The 24,656-nt window shown below is 44.4% G+C and overlaps 1 protein-coding gene across 4 annotated transcripts; it reads right to left on the bottom strand.

The window, feature by feature from the left end:
* Positions 1-1,045: 1,045 nt before the first annotated feature.
* On the bottom strand, positions 1,046-24,656 carry nup93 (nucleoporin 93). 4 transcript variants are annotated; one of them, XM_086297913.1, is made up of 22 exons: positions 24,499-24,656; positions 23,478-23,660; positions 22,460-22,577; positions 11,473-11,535; positions 9,979-10,107; positions 9,219-9,293; positions 8,266-8,358; positions 8,016-8,155; positions 7,637-7,769; positions 6,968-7,125; positions 6,700-6,865; positions 6,466-6,559; positions 3,973-4,164; positions 3,763-3,889; positions 3,607-3,679; positions 3,134-3,178; positions 2,574-2,690; positions 2,374-2,492; positions 2,180-2,297; positions 2,011-2,094; positions 1,777-1,905; positions 1,046-1,380 (listed from the first exon to the last, which is right to left on the bottom strand). In XM_086297913.1, the coding sequence occupies exons 2-22, from the start codon at positions 23,654-23,656 to the stop codon at positions 1,270-1,272; spliced, it is 2,463 nt and encodes an 820-aa protein (XP_086154039.1). In that variant the 5' UTR covers positions 23,657-23,660; positions 24,499-24,656; the 3' UTR covers positions 1,046-1,269. The 4 variants fall into 4 exon arrangements, with proteins under 4 accessions (XP_086154039.1, XP_086154040.1, XP_086154042.1 ...); XM_086297914.1 differs by having other exon boundaries at positions 23,478-23,657; positions 24,499-24,647; XM_086297916.1 differs by lacking the exons at positions 22,460-22,577; positions 23,478-23,660; positions 24,499-24,656 and adding an exon at positions 15,703-16,014.

Here is a 24,656-nt window from a genome sequence, read left to right as displayed (position 1 = left end):
TGGGCCTCCTGTACCGTTCAGCTCAGCTGTGTTTGTGACCACGAGTGATTCCGACCCGTCTGCACAGTTATGTGGAGCAGCAGAGACAGAATGAGCCTCCATCTGTGTTCTCTCAGGCCAGACTGAAGGACACAGAATGTGGGCCACAAACAGAGGAGATGGAGGGCCAGTTTTTCTAGCAAACCTCAAGCGATGTCTGGTTGTGCTGCTGAATGTTCAACAGGGGCTCCAGGAGGGGCTCGGTCTGAGTTCAGGTAGCTTATAAAGGCAGGAGTGGTTAAGATGCTGTTCTAAATGCTGGCCGGAGCGCGGCCGGGCGATTACGGTGCGCCCTTACAAAAGATTTGAAGGAACTTTGCATACAAACGTATCACAAAGTTAAACAACGTCCACATTTTTAGTCAAAGATTAGTTTTTGGTTTCTTTACTAATAAAATAGTTTAAGACTACCTCCTTTGAAAATACGCACAAGGAACGAGCATCACGAGGACGCACTCGTTCTGCAGCGTGCGGTAAAATGTTTTGTTCCACTGATTTCCCCTCTGATGGAAACAGAAATATCCCCCCCAAGTCCGATAGCTGAGCTTGAGCCAACCAACCATCTGCCAGGGGACAGGACGCTCCACAGCCTGTGGAAACGGCACGGCTATGGCCTGCGACACTCGGGACTGCGTAAGGCTGAGAGGAACGGTCTTGTTTTGTTTCCCAGGGAGACGATTCAATTAGATTTCACCTGATTTATTCCCTCAGGGGGGACATGGAGCATTTCGAGTCTGTTGGGTAAAAAACAAAAGTGTTTGCACCTTCTGTTTTAGACGAGTTCACTCTCAGGATGTGTTCTCCAGTATTTCCTTTGTGCGAGTTAATATAGGTGCGTGATGACTAATGTGCTCAAGCCTGCGTGTAACGGCTCCCGTATTAAACACATATATCATAATATTGTCACAACTTTGACAGTAGCACTGAAATAAAATGAAGCCAAATGAGGAAAAAAAGGAAGAAAATGTAACGAAACATAAAATGTTTCAAAATAAAAAAGACGAACGAAAAGCAAACTTTTTATTCTAAATCATCACAGATACAAATATGAAACAAAACAATGGAAATAACAAAAACAGACTGACAGGATTTCAGATGAGCAAAAAAACCAACGTATGGCTCAACATGGCGATGAACGCCGCCGCTTTTACACAACAAGATGGCAGGTGAGCGTGTGAATGAGCCGGTCTTCCCAGAGGTTTCTGCTCATCGTGTGTGTGTGTGTGCGTCTCAGTTCATCAGTAACTCCATCTGCACCAGTCTCGCGTTGGTGTCCCCGGCCATGTTATAGGGAATCATGCCAGCGAAGGTGATCAAGGCTCTGGCCTGACCGCGCAGTTGCTGTTCAGAGAAGAGATGGCGTGTTAACATAACGCATCAGTGAGACAGAATATTTAACAACCAGCGTGCTGGGCATAGACTAGCCGGCTCGACACAACCTAAAATCCTTCTGTAGACACCAGCTGCAGTCAGCAAGCTTCTGGGTCACCAGGCTTTCTATGTCTGATGTAAGTAGAAGTGAAAAGGTAGAATCCAGAGGAGCGACGGAGACGTACTGACAAGGGACGAACGAGAAACTCTGCCAAAAATGTCACATGAATATATTCAGTTTGCCACTAAATGTGCTCGTATCAGCTCAAATATTTAAAGTAAACGGATCTTTGTATAAAAACAGAATGCGTTAGGTTCAGATCTACCTATAAACACACATCTTTAGTGCTGTGCTCATTCCCTCACCGTGTCTCTGTCCTCCATTGTCCTCTGTGGCCGTCCCGGTGTGCCGGCTGGCGCCCCCTTCAGGCGTTTGTACTGCGTGTAGAGGATGTTCATGGTGGCCAACAGCACCTCGGACAGGTTGTGACGCACCTGGAGGAACAAAACGACATTTAAATAAAGAGAAAGCAGAGAAGTGGAGCCCATATAAAGACTGAGTATCGGTTTTGTGTCTGGTGTCCAGAACCGAGTCGACACCTCATCGCTGAAGTTCCTGAAAGCCGCCACTCTCTCCTCCACGCTGTCCTGACTGAGCGGAAGAAGCTTTAAGCGCTCCATCACCTGACAGAGAGAGGCAGCGTTAATGTGACGAGGCCGCGTGCGTCTCCCTTCATGTCTGTTTGTTCATTTTCAGAGTTGCACTCACATCATACGCTCTGTCGACGTGCCCCGCGTGGTACTCGTCGAAGAACGTCATCAGGTCTAAGAGCAGGTAGAAGGTACTATCGACCGACTTGTCTCCTGCTACGCCCTGAGAGCGATACCTGCAGAGGGAAAAGAAAAGGTTACGGAGGTGCGTGTGTAGATTTTGACCAGCGCACGGCGTGTCCGTGTCCTTACCTCTCGGCGATGGCCACGGCGGTGTTTTTTAGCCTCTCCTTGTTGGACTGAGGCGCGCTGACCTGGGCGATGACGGGACTCAGGAGCCGATTCATCAGCTCCAGCACCTTGTCTGAGTTCTACGCAGAGACACACGTAAAGTGAACGAATCCCAAAGCGACAGCTCTGCAGAGATACTGCGCAGTGCACGGTCTGCTCACCTTGGCCAGCTCGTACAGTTTGACCGCCTCCTCAAACAGACCTTTGTTCTCGGCCTCCAAAGCCACTTTACTGATGATAGCTCTGGTGTCCCCAGCAAACTTATCTATGACTCCGGGCTAGACAGGAGAGGATGGGAGACGGGCGTGAGGCTGAGAGAGGTGCAGTCCTGACAGTAACAATGTGCCTTCTGTTCTATTGTGTTACTCAAACAAAATAAAACCCGTCCTTAAAGTCTGACTGTCCATCAAAATAAGTCGATGCATATTTTTAAGTAAGCCGTTAATACAGAAGCTGCACATCTAACGATGCGCCGTGACGCATTTAACATTGTCAGTCGTGAGTGGGACGACCCGAGACAGCAGAACCGAGTGCTGCTGAACGGGGCGTGTTGAGACATGCGGGACTCGTGCCAAAGGACCCCCCCAGGGACAGGGAAGAGAAATTCAAAGCAAGACGAGGAAGACATGGGTAGACAGTAGGTGAGGGAGGCAGGTTATAGAAATAACCATCGACCAGATGACAGTGAGCCGAGACATCGGAGACGTGTCCATCGTCCTACCTTCCTACTGCCGTCCTTCTCCAATCTGCCCAAAAGCATGTCGAACTAAAAGAGGACAAAGTACAAATCACCACATGACAATAAATACATGAATGCAACATCGTCAAAGTTCACATGTAAACTTGTTTTCCAGGAGAGATGAGTTATTAAAACCAGACAGAGCAACACATTGTTCTGAATCTAAAATTCACTCCATGCTCCTCACACCTGTTTTTATTACAAACATTTGTCAAACGTTGCTTTAACATATACCTATTTTTCATATTCTTTAAGTATTTTTTAAACACATGAGCTGTTTCAGAGCCAATCGTATTTAACGAGGACAACACCGGGAATCATGCAGGTCTCATCTGCCCCGCGGGAAGCACAGTGAACCAGCTCTGCTCTTCTAAGATGTTCAACATCAGCTCATCTGTCACCAGCGCAAAGCTTCTGTGCTAACGTTCGACCACAGAGTAAGACGGGCCGCCCACCTCTCGACTCTCAATGACAAGTTCGCTGACACAGCGCATGAACATGTTCTCGCCCTGGTTGTCTTTTTCATTGCTGCAAAAAAGAAGAAACATGAATTTAAACTTGGAGCTGTACAACATATCGTGTGTGTGGTGCAGGGCGAGAAATGTGTTTACCGCAGGAAGTAGAAATACTGCAGCGCTTCTCGTGGATCCGTGGACTCAAACTTGCGAGTGTAGAGCATGAGCAGGCGGATAAAATTGAGCCGACGCACCATGGGAGGGTCACCGGGCTCCTGGCTCACTGCGGGGACGATGTGATCAGTGAGATCGACAGGAAATAGAATATGCATGTGCATTACCCTACAAAATAAAGGTGATACTCACGTAGCTGAGCGCTTTGACCGGTGGACTTCAGCAGCAGCCGTAGCTCATACAGGACCAACGCCACGTGCACGGCGTGACTCCTGAGTCGCTCGACTCGAAACAGGAAAGCCACCGCCGCCTCAAACTGAGCCGTCAGGAACAACACCTGGAAATACAGGAAGGGCTGCTGGCTCGCAGAAAAATGGGACTCGCCTGCAGAGAAGAGGCGGAATAAAGACGGCAGGTGGGAAAATCAAGTGTCTGTGACCAAAACCTGCAAACAAGTTCAGGAGGAAACGGGTCGTGCTGCTCACATCCACATGAACATAGTAAACGAGCGTTTCCGATCACTCTGCGGAGATGGATGGAAGTCACCTGTGTGGGTGTTTCACCGTCTCAGACAGAAACTCTGCGCTTCACAGAGCTGTGCACATGGCCACGTCCGGCTTTTTTAAACATGGGAGGAGAAATTTAAAGACGTTTTTTTGAGTGCAGGTACTTAGTCATCAAGTTTACTTTTTAATTATAATTCCTAATCCTCTTGTTGGCTGAAAGTTTGAGGAGGAGAGCAGGGTGGACCATGTCAGCCATTTTACAGCCTTATCGCAGACTCCCAGCGTTTTAGTTCAAAACGGGAGAGCGAGGGAGAGAGGAGGCGAGAGAGGGGGGAGATGAAGGGAATAAAAAGGACAAAGGAGGAGAGATAGGAGTGTGGGTGTGAGAGGGGGGAGAGGGGGAGGGCGCTGCAAACAAGAAAAGAGAAAGAAGAAATGCACAGCAAAGAATGTGAAAGGACAAAAATCAGTGGGACGGCGATAATAGAGGACGGGGCTGCAGGAAAGCAGACGAGCCCGGCAGCGTGTGAGAGAAATGAAGACGGGTTTTGGGCTTCGTGTCCTGCTGTGAAGCAAGATGGAGGACAACGAGGAACGCTGTGCCAGACAACCGAGGGAGGCGAGCGGCAGCGAGAGAGAAAGCAGAACGAGGCTCCGGGCTGTGCTTCCCACCGAGCAGCGAGGGCGGGAAAATGGGAGATGGACAGAGAGAGGGAGAGTACGAGAGAGCTCCGAGTCTTATCTGAACAGAGCAGGATCAGCCTGGAGAAGGCAACACCCAAGGGAGAAAGCTGTGCTTTTGTCCGTCTGTGGGAGGGAAGGCCTCCTCGCGCCCTTGCACTTGTGTCCCGGACATGTTGAAGTCTTACTTTAAATCGATTCTGGATGAAGAATCAAAGCGTGTCTGCTGGTGCCTGTTCACAGGCGTGAGCAGCTGACCCACAGCTCTCTTTAAGGCTGCTCTCAGCTTTCTGGTGTGCAGCTCCGTGCTCAACACCACGCATGCCCCAAAAAGTGCCCCGAGTCTCTCGCTGTAATATTAATTATGGTGAGACATAAACTCGGCCCAGTTTGTTTCGGGCACTCTTAACGGCGTTTGACCCATTTTCATCTCCCTGCTTTAAGCTGAGGAGCTTTGCTGACGGTGTTTGATGAAGCCTGTGGAGATGTGGTGGTAGGTGTTGGTTAATTTGATGCAGGTAGCTGTAGCGCTTCCAAAGCAGGAAAGTCTCATCATCATGAGCACAAAGATGAACGACTGCTGCTATTTCCACATTTCCAGGTTACAGAAAAGAAATCAATTCACAAACAGACTCGTGAACTTTTGTTCCTGCCGACTATGACGAAGCTCTGAGTCACACTTGGCTCGTCGTCCATGGCAACAGCTGCTGAGGCTTATGGGGAGGGTAGTACTTCGAGCTGTTGGTACAGCAAAGAGAAGCGAGAATATTCATGTGCAGGAAACAGTTGAAATATTCATCGAGCGATTAGTTACACAGGAAAATGAATCACTTCTCTTTAACGATCACCGATGTTACTGATGTCACATGTTTAGCATTTAACATCTATATGATGTTTTAAAGATTGTGAATCTGACATCATGTAAGAACACAACGAGACGCTGACAACAATAATCACCTGATGAAGCAAATCCTGAAGCGTGCTGTGATTCGTCACCAGCACACACACATTACAGGTTGTGCACCTCGACTCTGTGCACAGAGGTGCTCGCACCATCGCTAATACGTCTGTTTGAACATTTTAACGGCTTAAACCAAACCAGCACTCAAGGAAACTCATTTTGATGTAGTTAAAAAGGTTTTAACGGACTCAAATTTAACTTAAGATTTTGTTTCTCAGACGACTCGCTCCTTACGAGGGACCGGTCGTCCGTGTGCACGCCGTCACCCTGCGTTCTACGTGTCCGCACAAACATGGATGCAGTCTCACAACAGCACGAGAGGCAAAGAGCAAACAGTAACCCAAATAAAATCTGCATCCCGGGAGGTGCAAACAGCTCGGCCGTGCAAGCCTGTGCTTGTTCCTCTGTGCTCGGGCAAAGAGATAATGGAAAAAGAGGAAGGTGGAGAGGCAATGTGATGCACCGCAATTCTCAGGAAACTCAAGTTCATATATTTGTAGTTATTTCGAGAGCTGAAGGAGAATTTCAGTCCCCTACCATAGTCTTCCAGCAGCTGTTTCTGTAGCTGTGGCAGGGTGAGTCTGTCCTGAGGAGAGCTGCTGCCGTCATCATCGAAACACACCTGGTTCAGCTGTGGGGACACAACGCGACGCACATTACGCAAGGGAGCAGCACAGCCCCGAGATATCAAACTGGGACGATGATCTCTAACCGACCAGGATCAGGAAATCGTGCCTTTAACCCAAAAACAGCAAACCAGGGGAACGGTACCTTAAGCCAGAGGTAGTCCTCAGTCTTGTCTGCTATCTCGCCGTGGTTGTCATTGATGTCGCATTTCCCAATCATGCAGTAGACAGCTCTCTTGTATGGATCGGCACAGTTTCTCAGCACTCTGCGGTAGTGCAAGCGAAGCTTGTTCTCTGAAGTCGGGGAAAGTCTAAAGAGGAAAACCAGATAAAACGGGAAGCGCGATAAGACCGGTTTGACCTTCAGGACTTCTCTGTGTGCAGAGGATGAGAATGAGCTGAGCGGAGCTCACCGTCTGTCAGGACTCTTCATGTACTCCTGAAACCAGGTCTTGAAATCTCCCAGCTGATGTTGCATTCTGTTCACCACCTGCATGGCTGCATGCAGGTCGCCACAGCGCAGGCAGTAGTAGATCACAGCCCACACCGGGTGGCCTTCTATCTCGCCGTCCTGTTGTGCAAATTGAACAGAGTGGTCGTATTATTTATTTATTTTGCAGCCACTGCTTAATTCTTCAGACGGTCGGAGCTTCGCACTGCAGATGTGACCTGTCAGCCAAACAGACTCATCAAGAATCAGTGAAGCAACGGTGGGAAATTAAACCGTTTGCACCTACCAGTCGCTGGCTTTTAGAGCACAGGTGTGCATGACCAACTGCATGAATGCCAAAGAAAAGATAAACTCTTAAATATAAATGACATTTCTGATCAGCCCATCAGATTATTCTGATTAGGTACTCATGCACCAAGCCTGGGTCACCCTGCACAGACAGTATTACTGCAACAGTGAGGAAAGCAAATGAGTGTGTTATTCAGGTAACGACTGGAGTGGAAATAATAAAAATGCAATCCAATGCAATTTTTAAAAAAGTGATGAGGCCTGTAGGAAAGTTAAATAAAGCTGCGTGTTGCAGGCTTTCTTTATTAGCCAAACATTTAAACAGTGTATACACGTGTGGTACCTGCATGCCAGGCAGAGGCCCTGGTAGCTTGATGTTGAGGAAGCTGCGCACTAGTTGGTATGTTCCAGGCACCCCTCCTAGTTGGGCCTGATGGAGGTTCCCAAAGACAGTCACCATGGTGTAGTTTTTATAACTGGGAAAGACAGAATTCATATTTATGGTTCATCCATCCATCCATCCATTCACTTCCGCTTATCCTTCTCAGGGTCGCGGGGGGCGCTGGAGCCTATCCCAGCTGTCATAGGGCGAGAGGCGGGGTACACCCTGGACAGGTCGCCAGTCTGTCGCAGGGCTAACACACAATATTTATGGTTCATTCTAGCTTAATTTCAGCAAACTGTAGATCCATGCATGTATCCACAAAAACAGGACCGGCTACCTGTTCTCAAGGAAAGCAAGTGCCTGGTGCACAAAGGCCATTTGCATTTCAACACTAGTGCGACTCTTCAGAGTGTCTTTGGCTGGAACCAACAACACGTCTGTCATCTGCTTCACCATCAGCCACAACTCTGACACGTTCTGGAGGAACGAGAGAGAAAGAAAGGTGCGTTCATACCGAGTAATCTGTTACATCTGTCAGTAACAAGTAACTTCAGGCTGATACATCAGTGAGAGATCAGCATTCCTACCTTGTCGTCCAGGCTTTCTGCTACTGAAGCACATAAATCTCCCAGATTAGGCTGAATGTGACCGTTCACTATCTTCTCATTGAAAATGTAGATCTGACGGAGAACAAAACGGAGGCAGGTCCACAAACTGTTAAATGCTCGTTTTATAAGGAAATGTCAAAACTTTCATATAAACTTAGCCTCCGGTTAAAAATGAACCTTTTTTTACGACCACCGAGTGAAATGGTTCACAATAAAAAACAGCACGAAAAGTATCAAAATGTTGACGAGGTCGTCAAAGAGGATCACGAAAATCAGACAAACGACGCCGCACGCAATGTGTCGACACATGGTCGAAGTAATAAAATGTGGTGCAGCGAGTGGAAGCGACAGAAGGTCATCCTGGATGATGCTGGGTGGAGCGCTGGGGCGGGGACACGCGCCCCCTCTGCAGAACAATTAATCCATATGTTTGATCTGCAGCTTCCAGGCTTTGCTGTAACCCCGTTTCAACCAAACCATCGGCCGACAGCTTCATGTCTTTAACAGAACACAGCTAGAGATGATTATTATTATTATTGCTACCAAGCTCTGCGGCGCTGTTTGTATTAAAACACACTCTGCTGATGTCCTCCTTTTCCCCTTCATTAGATCCCAGTATGTAATCAATACACGTTTATTCTTCTTCTATGCATTTATTACATAAGAAAAAGCAATAAATAACAGGCATTATTAGGCATTAGCACAACACATTTTAGTGCCACTAAAAATGTATTTCCCTTATAGTAACATTTGCATTCAGATTTTGCAGCGTTAACCTGATATAAAAATGCTTCAGTAACAATAACCTGCTGTGCAAAATGCTACAATATGAATGCACTGAAAGGTAATTTGCATAAAACAGGAATGTTGATGTGCTGTGTGCATTTACCTGAAATTTTCACACCAAAATAATTAGACTATCGGGGACCCACCTGGCGTCCGTAGGCCACCTCCACGCTGTCCAGCGCACTTCTTCCTGGAGCGGTCACCTCACTCACAAAGCTGGGCTGTAATGGACCGCAGGTCAGGTGGTAAGCAAAGACAGAAGTAGATCAGTCGCGTGCTGCTGAAACGTTTGTGTCTAAACAGGAGAACTTTTGCTGCTCATTACTTTGCATGTTGAGAGTCTGAGACAGGAGGACGTCCTGTCCCGACTGATTACTGCCCGCCTGCTCGACACACGCTGGGACACAATCCCACACAATAAGATCAAAGTCTTGTTTTTGTTTCTTGCTCAGGGTGATGATAAAAATAGTGTTTCTGAGTCTGAGATGAAAACGCTAGCTTGTTTGTTTTAGTTGAGCAGGTAGACAGGTAGTGTGTGGCGTCACAGCCCTGACATGCTCTTTGAAGCAGACATATTCAGTCCAAGAAGTTTAACTGTGTTACAAAAATGATGCTATCTGTAAGACCTAATGAAGCGGGAACGATGCGGCACTTGACAGTTCTGATCTCCACACAGCAATGTTTCCTTCATACTCAAACGAGGTCACGATTAATAAATCCACCGTGTTGTTGACACACCTGCACGTTAACTGAGACACAACCTCTGAATTTATTGTTCATAACTACAAATGACAGATTCATGAACGCATTAAAAATGACACAAACATGGACCGACTCGCTGCTGCAAAATTCATTTACAATGTGCAGGTGCCACCATGAGCACCTATACGGCTCCCTGTCCCGTACCTCCACGTCTTGACTGAAGTCCAGAGCGTCTTCTCCTGCTCCCAGCAGCGTGTGCAGCACTCTCTGCTTCACCTGCTCCCACTGAACCAGCATCGACTCCCGATGGTACTCTTCAGCCAGCAGGAACGTCTGAACAAACGGCGATGGGAAGCAAGCCTCCAGTCATATTCGAGCGTGCAGAAAAACACAGTTCACTGGGGTCAAGCTGTGTTACAGATGCTAAACAGGGGATTGTCCTTAACATGGTCATCTCTGCCCCAAGCACCAGCTACTCAAACCCTCCCGTTTGTGAGTGGTAGCAAATCACAAATAAGTTGGCTTAAAGTCAAGATGACCTTAAAGTTGAAGGAGCTAAAACAATGCATTTGCCAGGCAGGATGAGTGGAGGGGTCTGCACTGAGCTCCATCATACAAAAAATAAGAAGCGCTAGAAACGAGCAAAATAATTTGTCCTTGTAGTACAAGTACGTTAATCCACATCCACGAGGTAAGACGAACATCGCACACACTAAACTGGATTTAACAGCAGACCCCTGTGAAGACGAGTCCACCAGGACTCGGTGGCGTCTATTTTAACCCTCCACAGAGACTTCAAAGTGAGATAATGGGAACTCGAGATAATTGAATCTCCAGCTTAGGGAGATGCAAATCTAGACTAAAGCCACCATTTACTGGGTTAACTTGGTCAAAGCTTTAAACAATTTAAAAACGGCATTAAGTCTAAAAAGATATTAAAATTGTATTTAAATCGTAAGTATAAACGTTCCTGGTCAGCGACACATCGCAGTAATTTAACAATTTAAAAAAGCAGTTTCATGTTATACATGTATTACGTTCTGTTATCGGGGCTTTTTCCTGCCCAAATACCTTTTTGGTTTTAGAAGCACACAGCATGCAGCAGCTCCAGTGGTTACTGTAACATGCCTGCCTGCCCTGCTTTTCATGTTGATGTCAAAACTAAAGCTACGAGATAAAAATCTGCAGGAACATCTAACACCCACGTTCTTTTTAATCTTCAGTGCATTTGTTTTTCCCCACCCTTGCACATAAGTCCCTTTCCTCTCTCGGGGAGCGGAGACAGATAATGGGAACGGCAGCTAATTAAACGCGGGGCCTATTAGCTCTGCACATCAGGGAAGCCATTTCAGAACCATTCCCCAAAGGTTCACACCAGAAGGACTTTTAGATCACAGCGAGCAGAAATGACTAAAAATGTCGTTTTTAAGTGTTCGGTATTGTGATGTGCTGATGCTACGAGACAGTGAAACGAATGCTTTTGTAAACCTCGGTATATGACAAACAAACACACACTGTCTGTGACTGTTGGGACTAATTATGTCATCTTCTTTTTTAATCATCTAAAGAATAAAAAGTATAATCGCACTCGGACGTGCGCCCTGCAGGCCTGCGTTACTCTAACAGTGCCTGTGAACTAGTTTCCTACACTGCAGGACTAAAGACTGCGAGGCCACGAGACTCTGGACAGATACCGACCCTGCGGCGAGACTCCTCGATGGCGGACAGGAGGGCGTTGTCCCTCTCGTTCTTCAGGAAGCCCTGCAGACACACAGACAGATGTGGGGAGAAGAGGAGTCACGGTGATGAACACACTGTGCATCATGTTCCTGTTGGCTTTGGCTTACATTAACACGTTTGTCAATGCAAAGGTGCACTTCTATCATGTGCAGGTAAGTACTGCCGCTAACCTTGAGTTATTCTGCTTTTTTAGGTTTATATAACTGCAAGTCGTGCAGCCCTGCCATAATAGCTTCTTAGACTGGAGGAAGGTTGTTCCCTTTGTCAGATAACAGAATAATCATTTACTGGTGACATTGTCTGACTTTAAATCTGAAGCAAGCAGGATAATTCAGCCTCAAACCCCCAAAAGCAAGCAGTTGATCAGAGACAGCTAGTTTCCAAAGCCAAGGACGGTTTATTCAGCTCTTAAGAAGCTGAATTCACTCCGGTCCTCTCATGTGCGTCTATGTCCAAATGCTTAGCTCAGTCCAATTTCTACCTCTTCCTTTTACAAGCTCACACACACATCACCTCTGCCTGACGCTAAATGGGCAATTTGCATGAACACCTTTCTGAAGAACTGTCAATAACAAAATACCATCAAGTAACTCACAACTAAGGTACAGCAGGCTTACCACAGGTTACCGATCCGAACTGGATCAGTCAAAGAAAGTGATTATTGGATTTTACGTGCTGATTTTTGCTGACCACTCTGTGGGTGAGCCTTTTTACCAGTGAGAATAAAAACAGACACATAAAATGTTCAGAAGGTTTATTATAAAGAAAAAATGAGCCCTATATAATCGTATAGTTGTACTTCCTGTAATACTGCAGCCTTCTTGGACACGCACACAGAACTTTATCTCTTTTGGCTTTTTCACGGTGTGGCGTTGGTTCTGCGATGAGCCCACCGACAGTTTAGCAGACTGACGTCTACGTGCTGCTGCCGTTTACCGTCACCAGGGGGCAGTGTCCCACGCAACCCGCGCAGACACGAGAGAAGTTATAACAGAAAGAGCAGAGAAATGTTCGCTGCTCTTTTCATGCCGATGTTTGAAAATATTTTCTTTACGCTTTTTCACACTTCTCCCGTTTATGTACGACCTCACTTTTCAACCAATCACAGTTGAACCTGTGTGTGATTTGCGGCCTGTCCGCAAAGCATGTCTGCGTGGGTTGTAGCACAGGCAAACACCTACACGCACCAACAGAACGTGCTACTATAAATCCATGTAGGTGCACTCTTAGATAAAGCAAGAAATTTGAAAACATTGAAATATTCATTTTCACTATTTAGCTCCGTAGATTTATGACAGTATTTCAACTCTGTTGGCTCTTTGGGTCTAAACATTAGGAAAATGTCTTTTCAAGAGTAAGTTACAGCTTAGCTATGCATGATGAAAATGTGCAGAACGCTAAATTTGACTATGAATAGCACAACCTGCCACCACAGACATGTCAGTAACTGATTATCAGTATTTGTATTTCTCCATGTTAATCATTTCTGGGCTTGCAAACACTAAACATCTGACACTACATGTGGAGCAGTATTGATATCTTTTGGGTTTTATTTCGCTTCAGGCACTCTACAGTCTGTCAAACAACATCTTTATAACTAGCATATTTTCCATCTTGGAAACAGCTGAAACTACTTATATTGTGACATCTTCAAAGCTGCAGAAGAAGAGTTCCCGTCACAAAAGATGATGTCAAGATCCAAAAAAAGTCTATGCAGAGGTCGGTCAGAAAATAGGACAGAAACGTTTCCTGCTGCAGTCGCTGCAGGTGTTTGAGTTTACGTGGAAAATAACCAGTGGCTAATCTGGTTTTGTGCTACAGTTGACTTTTAGAGACGTTGTCGTGTTAAACTGTAATGGATTGCGTCTCCTCTAAAACGGGTCAGTACCGCGTCACTGAGTTTAAGCCACAGCATTCATTCAGGTCAGTGTAAAGTGACAGAGAAAGACATCATTTACTTCCTCGTATTACTGTGTGAAAATCTAATTATCTATGACAGATTATCCACTGCAAATTAAAGACTTGAAAAACTGGTGTTTGCACGGCTGACAGCCAAGTTAAAGGTAAACTTAGTGAACTTACATGCAACACCATTACTCTGGTAATTAAGAAAGAAAAGAAGCGACTCCAACGTAGCCCGTTTATAGCAGCAGCTCATCCCTGCTACCCTTAGCTTCCCTTTCCTGCTCTGTCCCTCTCTCGTTTTTTCCCCGTCTCACTTTCCCAGGAGAGGCTGACAATAGGTCTATATTTAACCACTCAAACCAAAGAAGAGCTCAGGTCAACACTCGCAGGAGAGCTGCACTGGAAAAATGAAGAGAACAGAATGAAACGTTCACAGATCAGAGGCTGATTGCGATGACTCCAAGTGTTCTTGTAAATTGGAGAAAAGGCGATGAGACTGACGATCCTTACAGAAACAGGCAGGGGGCGGGGCTTAAAGCATCTAAAACTACGGCGGTACATTGGGCACCGAGGGGGAACTGCCTCGTCATTTTTCCTTCAGCAGGTGGCAAACATTTGTGACTGATGTCATTATCAGTGCTGCCAACCACTGGCCTATACATTACTTTTTGTGCCAAGTGTAAATTGATGAGTTAGCCAAAAGCTGAGGCCAACAATCCCATTTATCTGACATGCAAATGATTTCTGTCTTTTTGGCTTTGGTTGATAAATCACTAAATCAAATATGAATATTACAGCAGTTAGATATCTGATAAAAAGGACTGCTGGTAGCTGGATACACTGTTTCCCTCTTCACCACAGGGGGTGGCCAGTTTCACGTAACTGCTCCTTAAAATGTTTGAAGCTTCATCGCAGGCAGGCACAGCATCGCTGTCGCATATAACCTCCTTATAATTTTGATCAGCACTACACAGTCCGAAGATCTGGCACGTTGTTCAGGCCCAGACACCGGCGTCTCGCGCTGACTAATCGCTGCCAATGTTTTAATTCCTCCTCGTATTTGTTCCCAAACTGTAAAAATAACCATGAAATAGAGAAACGCATTTAAAAAAGCAACGCTGAAGCGTTTAGAAGTAAGAAAGATGAAAAAACACATTTTAATAAATGTGCTTATCACACTCGATGATGCACTGAGCACTGGGGTATCGGCGTATCAAAGATGCACGTTTCTTTTGCCCCACCCCTGTATTGTGTATCCTCAGAGATCTGCAACCTGCTGTGAACACCCACAGCCTGCTGGCCAGACAGCCCAGAAGCTTCTACAGGAAGAGGAGCACTGCCACCGAAAATTATTTGATCATGGTTGATAAATCAGGAAATACTGATGGGGGTGGGAAGAAAGGTAAAGGCGAGGACAAGTCGGCCTTCAAATATAAATACAAATGATCCAAGTTCCATTCTTTGTCTCCAAATTCATCGACAGTATGGAGATAATGTGAAAGATCGGTGCACATTTGACTCTAAAAATATTATTTTCTATACGCCAAAATGAAACATGACTACATTTTAGCATACAGTATAAATGTGATATTTAAAAAGGTTTCTCTTCAAACTTGTACGCATGCTAAATCTCTGTGCTGGCATACAGGCCCCCGTCTCCACTGCTAATGACAGTCACGCCATCTACGCATAAAGGTAATCTTATTTTATACTCATTCAAATCAGAACATCTGAATTTTCACTCTTTTGAGCCAGCTTCATGCTTATGACACTATACGAAAAATATTAAGATACCGAGCCGACGCAGAAACGTGTGATTTCCAGGAATCTAGAGGTTACAGAAGGGCACGTTCAACGAGCTGACGGGGAAAAGCCTCACTGTGGAAGTCATTATGAACCAAAGCAAAAACATTTACCATGACAGAATGAACCGACCACTGCCTGCCTGAGTGTGTGTGTGTGTGTGTGTGTGTGTGTGTGTGTGTGTGTGTGTGTGTGTGTGTGTGTGTGTGAGAGAGAAACCCCACCCTTTCACTCTTTCACTTCCTGTGTGGTGAAATAGAAATAAAGAAAATGAATAACATACATTTATAACATGTAAGTATAAATGATCAGAGTGCCTCACATTCACAAATGACTCAATCATCTCCATCATCATGTATGTCCGCACACACTGTAGCACAGCAGAGAAGACATGACAAAAAGTAAGACGCACAAAGCACATACCCATCAGTGAGTACATGTATATGTGTGTGTATCCGTGTATGTATATGCAATACTCACTCATGAGGAGAGCCTTTCTGCCTGTCTGGCAGACAGACGAGAGGGCAGGATGAGACAAGGAAAAGTAAAAAACTGGTTTTCAGTTCTTTGTCTGAGCCTAGGTACGTGGGCTCTGACAGCCCAGGACATTTGCATCGTCTCTTCGCCTCTCCATCCCACCGTGTCACTGTGCCAGGGCAGCAGCAGCGGCCGCCATGCTGGGGCGTGTTCCCTGTGCCCCGTCGAGCCGGCATGGCGGTCCGCTCGCAGCCTTTTCCCCGTTCAAAGCAGGCCAGTGACTCTGGTGCGTGAGCCGGAGAATCGAGTGAAAGTGCCACATCAAGACTCGCTGGAGGTTGTTTTATTGTCGGAGGGCTGTACCAACTGAGCGCTCAGACACAGGGGGAACCCGCGAGAAAGAACTATGGATTCATATAGAATATCAGTTCCTGCCATCAGCTGACACCCCCCCAAACAGCCATTCTCCATCCTCTGTCTCTCTCTCCATCTCTCACTTCGTCCTAGCATCTCTGACGGCCCTCCCTCAGTCCCACTCATTTTCTTCTTTTTTTATCCATCTATGCATCCTTCTTTTCTTCCCTCCTTCTCTCCTCCCTCCTTCAGCTCAATGCAATTATAGTAATGGATTTTTTCCCCCTCGGTTGATGGCTTCCGACATCCTGTCTCGAAATGAGGCTAATCATGCTCTTAAGGGTCATGTTTAGTTAATGAAGGGTTTGGGAGGCACATAGGGAGAAAGGGGATGGGTTGGTGGGTGCGTGGGGGGTATTCCTATATGCAGTCTGTCTATTATAGTGCACACGTGCACACACAAACAGCTTCAGGCATGTTAATCCATGCACTTCCGGAAGTTTTGTGCACATAGTCTCTCTCTCACACACACGCACACACACGACTGGATTCATGTGTGCAGGCAAGCAGACAGGGATGCACGCAACCACGTGCAGACAAATCTATGCTACACATTCATTCATAAATACACGGTTCAGACACCGTATACAGCAGCGATCGATAGCGCCTGACACACAGGCATGCAATCTCAGCACACGAGGCTTGTGCACGAGAGACACACACATCGTGTGAAGCTATGTCAGGAGCGTTCGTGTATCTCAGCAGATGCTCTGGGCTTAGCCAACTGCGTCCGCTGAACGCATGCCATCACTGCTGAGGGATATGTGTGTGTTTAAGGGCTGGGGAGGGCAGAAGAACAGGAGAGGAAGAGAAAGGATGTAAATGGGAGAAGGATAAAAAGCAGAAAAATGTGAAAATATGCAATTTAAGAGAGAAAGGGAAAAAATGAAAGCAGAGAAGCACGTAGAAAGAGTGCGATGTACGAAAAAGGAGAAAGAGAGCATTGGCAGAGAAAGATGGAACAGTGAAAAGTGAGACAAGGACAGGGAGACGGAAAAATATTGAAGCCGGTCGCCATTTTTCTACCCGCTCTGCTCTCTGCCTTTCACTTCTACAGTTTCATTTTTCTGCTCTTTTCATGTGATCTCTTCTCTTTCTCTGCTTTGCTTTGATTTTGAATCCTTTCCTGTTAATCCTTTGTAAGCACTGATGGGAACACAGGAAACAAAAACATGTAAGCAGACTGCACTCTGATAAAGACCCTAAACATGAGATGTAAATATATTCACGTTTGGAACAGACTCAGCCTCATCTAACCAACCACATAATCTTACTAAATATGAAGTTGTCCATAGTATGTGCAATCTAAAAACATGCTAATTCCTGCTAGCAGCTCCGACGTCCACGAAGCCCAAAATCTAAGACGAGCTATACGGCCACAACCTATAGGAGCGCTTCAGCATATATACAGGCGCATCATTCACACACCACTGCCCTCTACATGCACGCGTGTGTGAGCCGCAGAGGCATGTACCAGCTCACTCATGCGCAAACACACACATTTACACACACACACTCATAAAAACACAGCACATTTTCCATTTCCTTTGTGTCCCGTCTATCCTGGAGAACTGCAGCCTCTACTGCCTCGCACCCCTTAAACCAAATTAAACCCAATCTGACGCACTGAGGTCGGGTTGGTTGAGGAGCGAGGATGCACAGATGGATGATGCACGAGGCACACGTTAGAGGTCCTCGGTTACATTTGGATACATTCTTTGATTTCAGGGTTGCCATGGGTGCACATGCATGTGTGAGTCAGCAACGGTAACGAGGAAAATGTAAAGCGTAGATTTAAATTGAAAGTTAAACTGATGATGAAAAGTTGGCTGATGAATAAAATCATTGACAGACTGCAGATGAAACACAACAATATGTGATTGTAAAAACGGAGACTCTGTCCATGTGCAGCGATAATATCTGGGGTGTTAGTTAAATATAGACAGGCTACATCCTTTGTGTGGTTATAGGAATGCATCTGTACGAACAATAACTTCTGCAAATAGTCTGCTGTGAGACTGTGACAAAGAAAAAGTCTAATATAAAGTGTATCGTGACAGGAAAGGAAGCAACAAGATCAAAGTTTTAGTAACAGTAAACTAAAGCTAAACTTCACTCCTAATTAATCAAAGCTAATTAAAAAATAACAAAAATGTGCACTGATTTCGGGGATGCTTCCATTTGAGTAACTCCATCACGTACAAACACAGGTGGTGCTGAAATGTGTGTTTGATCTTAAAGAAGAACATTTGGGTGTGAGATTGAACTGAGCAGCGCGAGAACGTGACAGAGGTCCTGAAAGTGGCGATGACAAACGCATATGTTAGCATTTACACACAAAAGGCTTGAGTCCCTAACGATGATGACTGAAGAGCGAACGCGGCCCTAAAGAAAGTGTTCTTGTCACTGTAACAGTGACGAGAAAACGTGTTGTAAGTACTGCAAATATAAACTACTACAGTCTTTCAGAGTTTTATTAAATATTTAATAAGAATACTCCTGTTACTGCACCAGCTGTGTAATTATAGAATAAACCATTTATTTCTTTTCAGTAGACATTATTTCCACCTTTCTTTCCAAAGTAACTAAGATTTGAGCGACTACATCAGTGCATTTGAGCGTAAATTGCAGGTCAAATGTAGAGTCTGTGTGTTAAGAATACTCTGGAAAGGCTGTTTGCTTTCAGCTGTTCAACAAAGTGCATCAAACAGCTTCTTGGTGATGCCTTCTTCATTATCATCGTCATCATGATCAAATAACCTCTCTGCTCCTTTGTGTATACTTGATGATATAAAGTGGCTGAGACTGCCATCAGTTAAATGGAGGGGAAAAAAAGCTGAGCTCAGTTTCTCTTTTCAATGGTTCAAATTTAAACTACATTTCTTCGTTGTTTCCTTATTCTGGCTGAAATTCTGCTTCATTTTTGGCACACTGTCATGGAGCCAAACACGCCCAGTTAAATGAGGTTCACAATTAGTCACAATTTGCAATTAAATTCAAACTGTGTGTATGTGACGTTATGATCTTCATTAAAAGAGAATTTCCCATGGGGGAGCAGACAGCTTTCTAAATGACTACTCACCTTGGTCTGCCTAGATTAGCTTAAACTGTTGTAAAGCAACTAAAAAGGCTAAAACATGAATCTTTTTGATGCTGCTAAAGACTAGATTTACCTTTAGTTTGGGGGACGGTAGAGTAGAGCATCACAACGTTACGATTTAAGACCAAAGTAAACAACTATTTTTGGCAAAGGCTCACTGCGCCACTAAACAGAGGCTTAATGGAGATGGTGAAGACTTTGTTTAAGCTCCATTATGCAGTTAGCCTGGCTGTCCAGAAATCATCCTATATTGTGCTTATAGATTACACATATATATGAAAGACTACTGTGTGCAGTCTATGCATCCAACAATCTGACATCTGGAGTCCAATCCTGACTCAACAAGCTGATCTACGGAGCCGATCTTTTCAATTCTCTGCTGTTCTGGGTTTACCTCACAATGCCTCAGCAGCAGAGCTCCAGAGGAGGAATACAGCTTATTAGTTTAACACTGGTATCAGATAACTACTTGGCATCAGCAGATACCCACAGCAGCATCAGTATCATATGAAAAACTGTACAGTGCACTCCATTAATTTTCCATTTTTGATCATAATTATTTATACTGAATATGCTCAGCGCAGGGCCCATTAGGTAAATGCCAATACAACACTACTATCTCAGCTGACTTTCCATTTATCTGACCAATTCCTGTAATGTGGCTGTTTAAACTGAGCAGCTGTTTGTCTGAAACAGCTGTGGAAAATTTCTCCTGAAATAAAACGTAATGCAATGTCATCTTCTAGACCCAGAAGAGCAATCGCAGGGAGGCAGAGTGCTCGTGTGTGTGTGTGTGTGTGTGTGTGTGTGTGTGTGTGTGTGTGTGTGTGTGTGCGCGCGTTCACCCTCACACTGCCAGAAGCTAAGTGCTTTTCCAGTCAGTGAGTGAAACCCACCCTGGCCAGGATACATCTGGCCGACCAATAAGAATAAAGAAGATTTCAATGAAACAGAGAAGAGGCTGGACTGCAACAGTGGAAGAAAAAAAACCACAGAGATAAGAAAGGAGGGTGATAGAGTGGTGGCACATGTATGTGGAAACCTGATGGAGAGAACAGATACAGTGGAGAGAAATAAGTAACCAATACAGGAGGATTAAGCAGGGTGGGAATAAGGGACGGAGAGAGCACTCAGGGAGCAAAAAGTCTGGTACTCAACATTAAAAGAATACTGGGCAACTTTGATATTGCACTTTCAGACTTCTAACAGAACCTTTGTTTTACATTTAAACCTTCTGTCTCCAATACCGTCAAAACAGTTCAAGATTCACGTGTACCACAGGAGCAAATGCAGCTTTGAGCCTCCAGCCTAAAACAAAGGACAGAAGCGCACGATAAGCTCACTTTGTTCCACCTCCCTGCATCACAGTTTCTCCATAACTTGCATAATCTTCAGATCTAACCAACTTCTACTAGAGCAGCATGGCCTCTGGCAATCCATCAGACGTCTTCACGCTCAAACCTGCCAAACTACAAGACAGTTTCACACACACATAACACAACTACCTCCTCACGCCTGACTAAATGCGACAACATGCCAACCATGTATCCATCACAAATGCTATTAATTCTGTTCAGCTCTACAATCGTGTACACGCACTCAGTCACAGCACAACCTCCAGAGCCACATCTATACATTATGTGACATGCACTGCTTTTACATGGGTGAAAGCTTTTTTAATTCAGTGCAACTCCACAGATGTAGTTTAGTGTGACTGATGATACATGTCATCATATAGTAAAGTACAGTCTAATGAATGTGCAGAAAGAAAATATGATCAAAACTCAAAGTTAAAGAGAATAAACAGCACAATGTGACCTTGAAACCAATGAGATTTTCCATGAAAGTCATTTTTCTTGACTGTCCACAAAAACAGAGCCTGTGGGTCACACAGCAAACCCAATTTTCCACTGGAATAATTAACTCATTGGCTTTGTGTACTTATTTCTGTTATCTCTTAAATCTTTGTTCTGTTCAGCCTCCAGTTATAAATTTCAACATTTTCAGCCTTTAACTAACAAACTTCACACTTGCTCAGTTTTTATCAGGCTTATCTTGTCAGTGGGGACAAAATGCAGACTTATTATCTACAGTTAATTACTTTCAGACCTTAGCCACAAAACAAATTTAATCCTCACTTCTAAATGCAGTGAAATATGCACATGCTTATTAAAAGACTAGGTACTAGTTTCTTACCATCTGTCAATGGAATATTTCTTATTTCACTCCACAAAATACCTCTCAGTGCTCTCAGTAGTAAGCGAGTCTTCCTCTAGTGAACCAGTTCATTTAGGTTAAAAACACTGCATTAGCAGCTAGCTAGCAGCTAGTTTATGGTACCTGTATGTAGGGCTGCTCGATTATGGCAAAAATGATAATCACAACTATTTTCACTGAAATTGAGATCTCGATTATTTGACAATATTTATTTAACAATAACAATGTGTTGAATAATGACTTTAAAAAATAATATAAAACAGTGCAAATACTGATAACAGTGCAAATGTTTGCAGTATAAGAAATAAATGAAAAATGTAAACATCTGTGTTTAGTGAGCTTTGCAGTGTTGCTCTGTGGTGCAGCTACACTGTAGCAAAGTTTACACACTGTGTCTACTTGATCCACGTCTGACTGAGCCCATGTTTCCACACCACTGAAGTTTTTTTACCTCTTTTCAACCAACGGCAGTCACTCTCCTCTCCAAATAACTTCTGCTCAGCTTTCCGAGCTTCCCTCGGGTCCTCTTAATCAGCGGTCCCCGACCCCCGGGCCTCGGACCGGTACCGGTGCGTGAGTCGTTTGGTACCGGGCCGCGAGAGTTGAGGCTCAGGTGTGAAATGTCTGTTTTTCAGGGTTTTTATCGGTTTTCAGCGTTATTTTGTTATCGTTTTTATCGTTAACTCGGTTTTCCTGGGTCTTTTCACGTGTGTTATGAATAAATCTTCTTTTTTTCGGTACCGGTACTAGTTTTATTTTGTTGTATTTATCTGCGACACCTTAAAGGCCGGTCCGTGAAAATATTGTCGGGCATAAACCGGTCAGTGGCGCAAAAAAGGTTGGAGACCGGTGCTCTTAATTGTTGTGACACGTGTTCGAAATGCAGAGAGGTGCGCTCGATATGCCACACGGAGCAGCGCGAGAGTAAAGCACGAGGGAGGGGCTAATAATCGGCTCAGTCATTTTTAATGATCGTTGAAAGCCCAGATCGTAATCGAGATTACAATTCGATTAATTGAGCAGCCCTACCTGTATGTCCGTGTCTTTGACTGGCTCCAGGGGCTCAAACGTGGTGGCAGCGCTGAGACTTTCTAGTCTCTGAGAAATGTGGAAGATGTCTAAACCTCTGGAACCAAGGAGGATGGACCTGAGGTGAAACAGAAAGGTGATGAAGAACTGACTGACAAATAACTGTAGTTGCTCCACGTGACCACTAGAGGTCGCAGAACGCTTTACCACCGTTACAGAAACCACTGATGTGAACTGTTACGCATCAGATCAGGTGTCATCACATACATCACAGAGAGAATTTCAATCTAATATCAATGCAGTTTTAAAACTAATACATTAAATCCTTTAAATATCACTCAAGCTTATTGATTAAGGAATATCTTCTTTAAATCTTTAAAACCAAACATATAGTTTAGAAATGAGTGTGTCTATCATAGAGATTAATGGGAAACAAATGAAAAATGATTTTATACTTTACATTTTATTTACATGAGAATATATTGCAGTAGATTATACTAAATCTGTCTGTTATACTAAGTCTGTTATTGTGAAACGTGTATTATTATTAGTAGGATTCTTACCACTATATATAAAAAGGAACTCTTCCCAGGCTCTTTTTTTCATGTTGATCTTTAAAAATTAGACCTGATGCCTTGTGTGACTGTTTACCACCAATTTAGTTCCCTAATAGCCCGTCCCTTTCTTTACTGGTATTGGGATCTAATTACTTTATTTATACAACTTTGTACACATAGATAACCATTCATTTGTTATCAATTACCATTTTTGCCAGTAGCAGTAATATTATGATTAACAGTGGGACATTTTCTGCCTATCTGCACATACTGATGTTCATATTTCATACCGTTCTTGGTTGTATCTTGTTATTTTATAGTTCAGCTTTATTTTGTTGTTTGCTGGTTTACTCTGTGACTACTAAGTGTTTTTGTTTCCACTCTTATAGTACTGTGCAATAACAGAAACCACAAGAATTTCCCTCAGGAAAAATAATAAAGTTCTATCTTATATTTCTTACGCTTTTACGTCTGCAGCATCTTGGGAGGTGCGGGTCAGGGTGCGGGATCGAAGCCTCTCCCCCGCCTGCTGGATCTCCTGAAGGTTCCTTTCGACGTGAGGAAGTTCAGACACTGCTTCGGTCTCAGCAGCCAGCTGCTCTGCCTGCTGCAGGAGCTCCCCAAATCCCTCTGTATCCATGCTGCTATAGAGAAACAAATGAAGATATTTACATGTAACATCATCAGAGGTGAGATGACTAGTGTACAGTGGTTTGGGGAGCTATAATTTTAGGGTGCTCACATCCTTTTGGGGGGAAAAAGGTATAATTGGCCTGGACAATTTTGCATAAATATGTTGCTGTTATTTTAGAAACCTAATCAACATTGTACCTCACCGACTAAAGGTTTTGTATGTATTATTTGTTGTTCATTTTCAATCCTTAGAAGAAGGGACTGGGTTAAAATGTACTGCAATTCCTCAACTGCGTGGATGGAGATTTACACAAATTCAGAAGTAAACGTAAAGTGAGCACGTAAACGTTTCAGACGTAATATAGCTGAGAACTGCCACAACAACAACAAAACACGTTTAGGACTAGGCCTAGTCGATAACATACAAACTGTGAATAACATAAACACCCATGTATATAAGGACATACAGCTGTGAGCTTTCGGACAGTTGACAGCAACACCTGGAGCGCGCGCATGGAGCGCTGTGGTGTTAGCTTAGTTGCTATAAACTCGATTTAGGAACAGCAACAAAAATGTACAGTTTCAAATGAAACTTAATTCCGGCTGCTGTGAAGTGGCGTGATGTGAATCACGATAAAAACATGTTTGAATTCATTTTATTTTATTGTAGTGCTGTCCTTTTGGCTAAGCTTCGTTAGCATGCTAACATGTAGCTACAAGTCAGAATGAATTACACTGTGCAACGTTAGCTAGCATGCTAAGCTGCTATTATTCTTACATATGCTCAGTGTTGCGTTAACTCAAAAAGTTCATTTTGATGACGCGGCTGGAAGCAACTACACTTCATACCTGTTGTGTGAGGTGGGAGAAAATACGGTCCTGTTTATACTCCACGCGTGAATGTATTTACAGTTATCTTCTGTTACTCCGTTTCTTCAGCACGCAAGTACATTATTTGCCCCGACCGGCACTTCTGGAGTCGATCGTGATTGGACAATCCCGCATCC

The sequence above is a fragment of the Aulonocara sp. 'chitande type north' Nkhata Bay genome, linkage group LG7 (assembly GCF_057382095.1).
Source record: "Aulonocara sp. 'chitande type north' Nkhata Bay isolate Kocher_YH1m ecotype deep benthic linkage group LG7, A_spYH_male_GT1.1, whole genome shotgun sequence".
In the NCBI taxonomy this organism is placed as follows: domain Eukaryota; kingdom Metazoa; phylum Chordata; class Actinopteri; order Cichliformes; family Cichlidae; genus Aulonocara; species Aulonocara sp. 'chitande type north' Nkhata Bay.
Note: the sequence above shows the minus strand (reverse complement) of the source record. Positions and strands in the feature narration are given on the sequence as shown.

Bases quoted from the DNA above. Each gene is read 5' to 3' on its own strand.
- nup93 (XM_086297913.1), bottom strand. From the start codon at position 23,656: ATGGATACAGAGGGATTTGGGGAGCTCCTGCAGCAGGCAGAGCAGCTG. The intron at 8,359-9,218 runs GTGGGTCCCCGA...GTTCTCCGTCAG, and splicing joins AGGTGGCCTACGGACGCCAG to ATCTACATTTTCAATGAGAA. The intron at 3,890-3,972 runs GTGAGTATCACC...TCGTCCCCGCAG, and splicing joins CGGTCAAAGCGCTCAGCTAC to TGAGCCAGGAGCCCGGTGAC.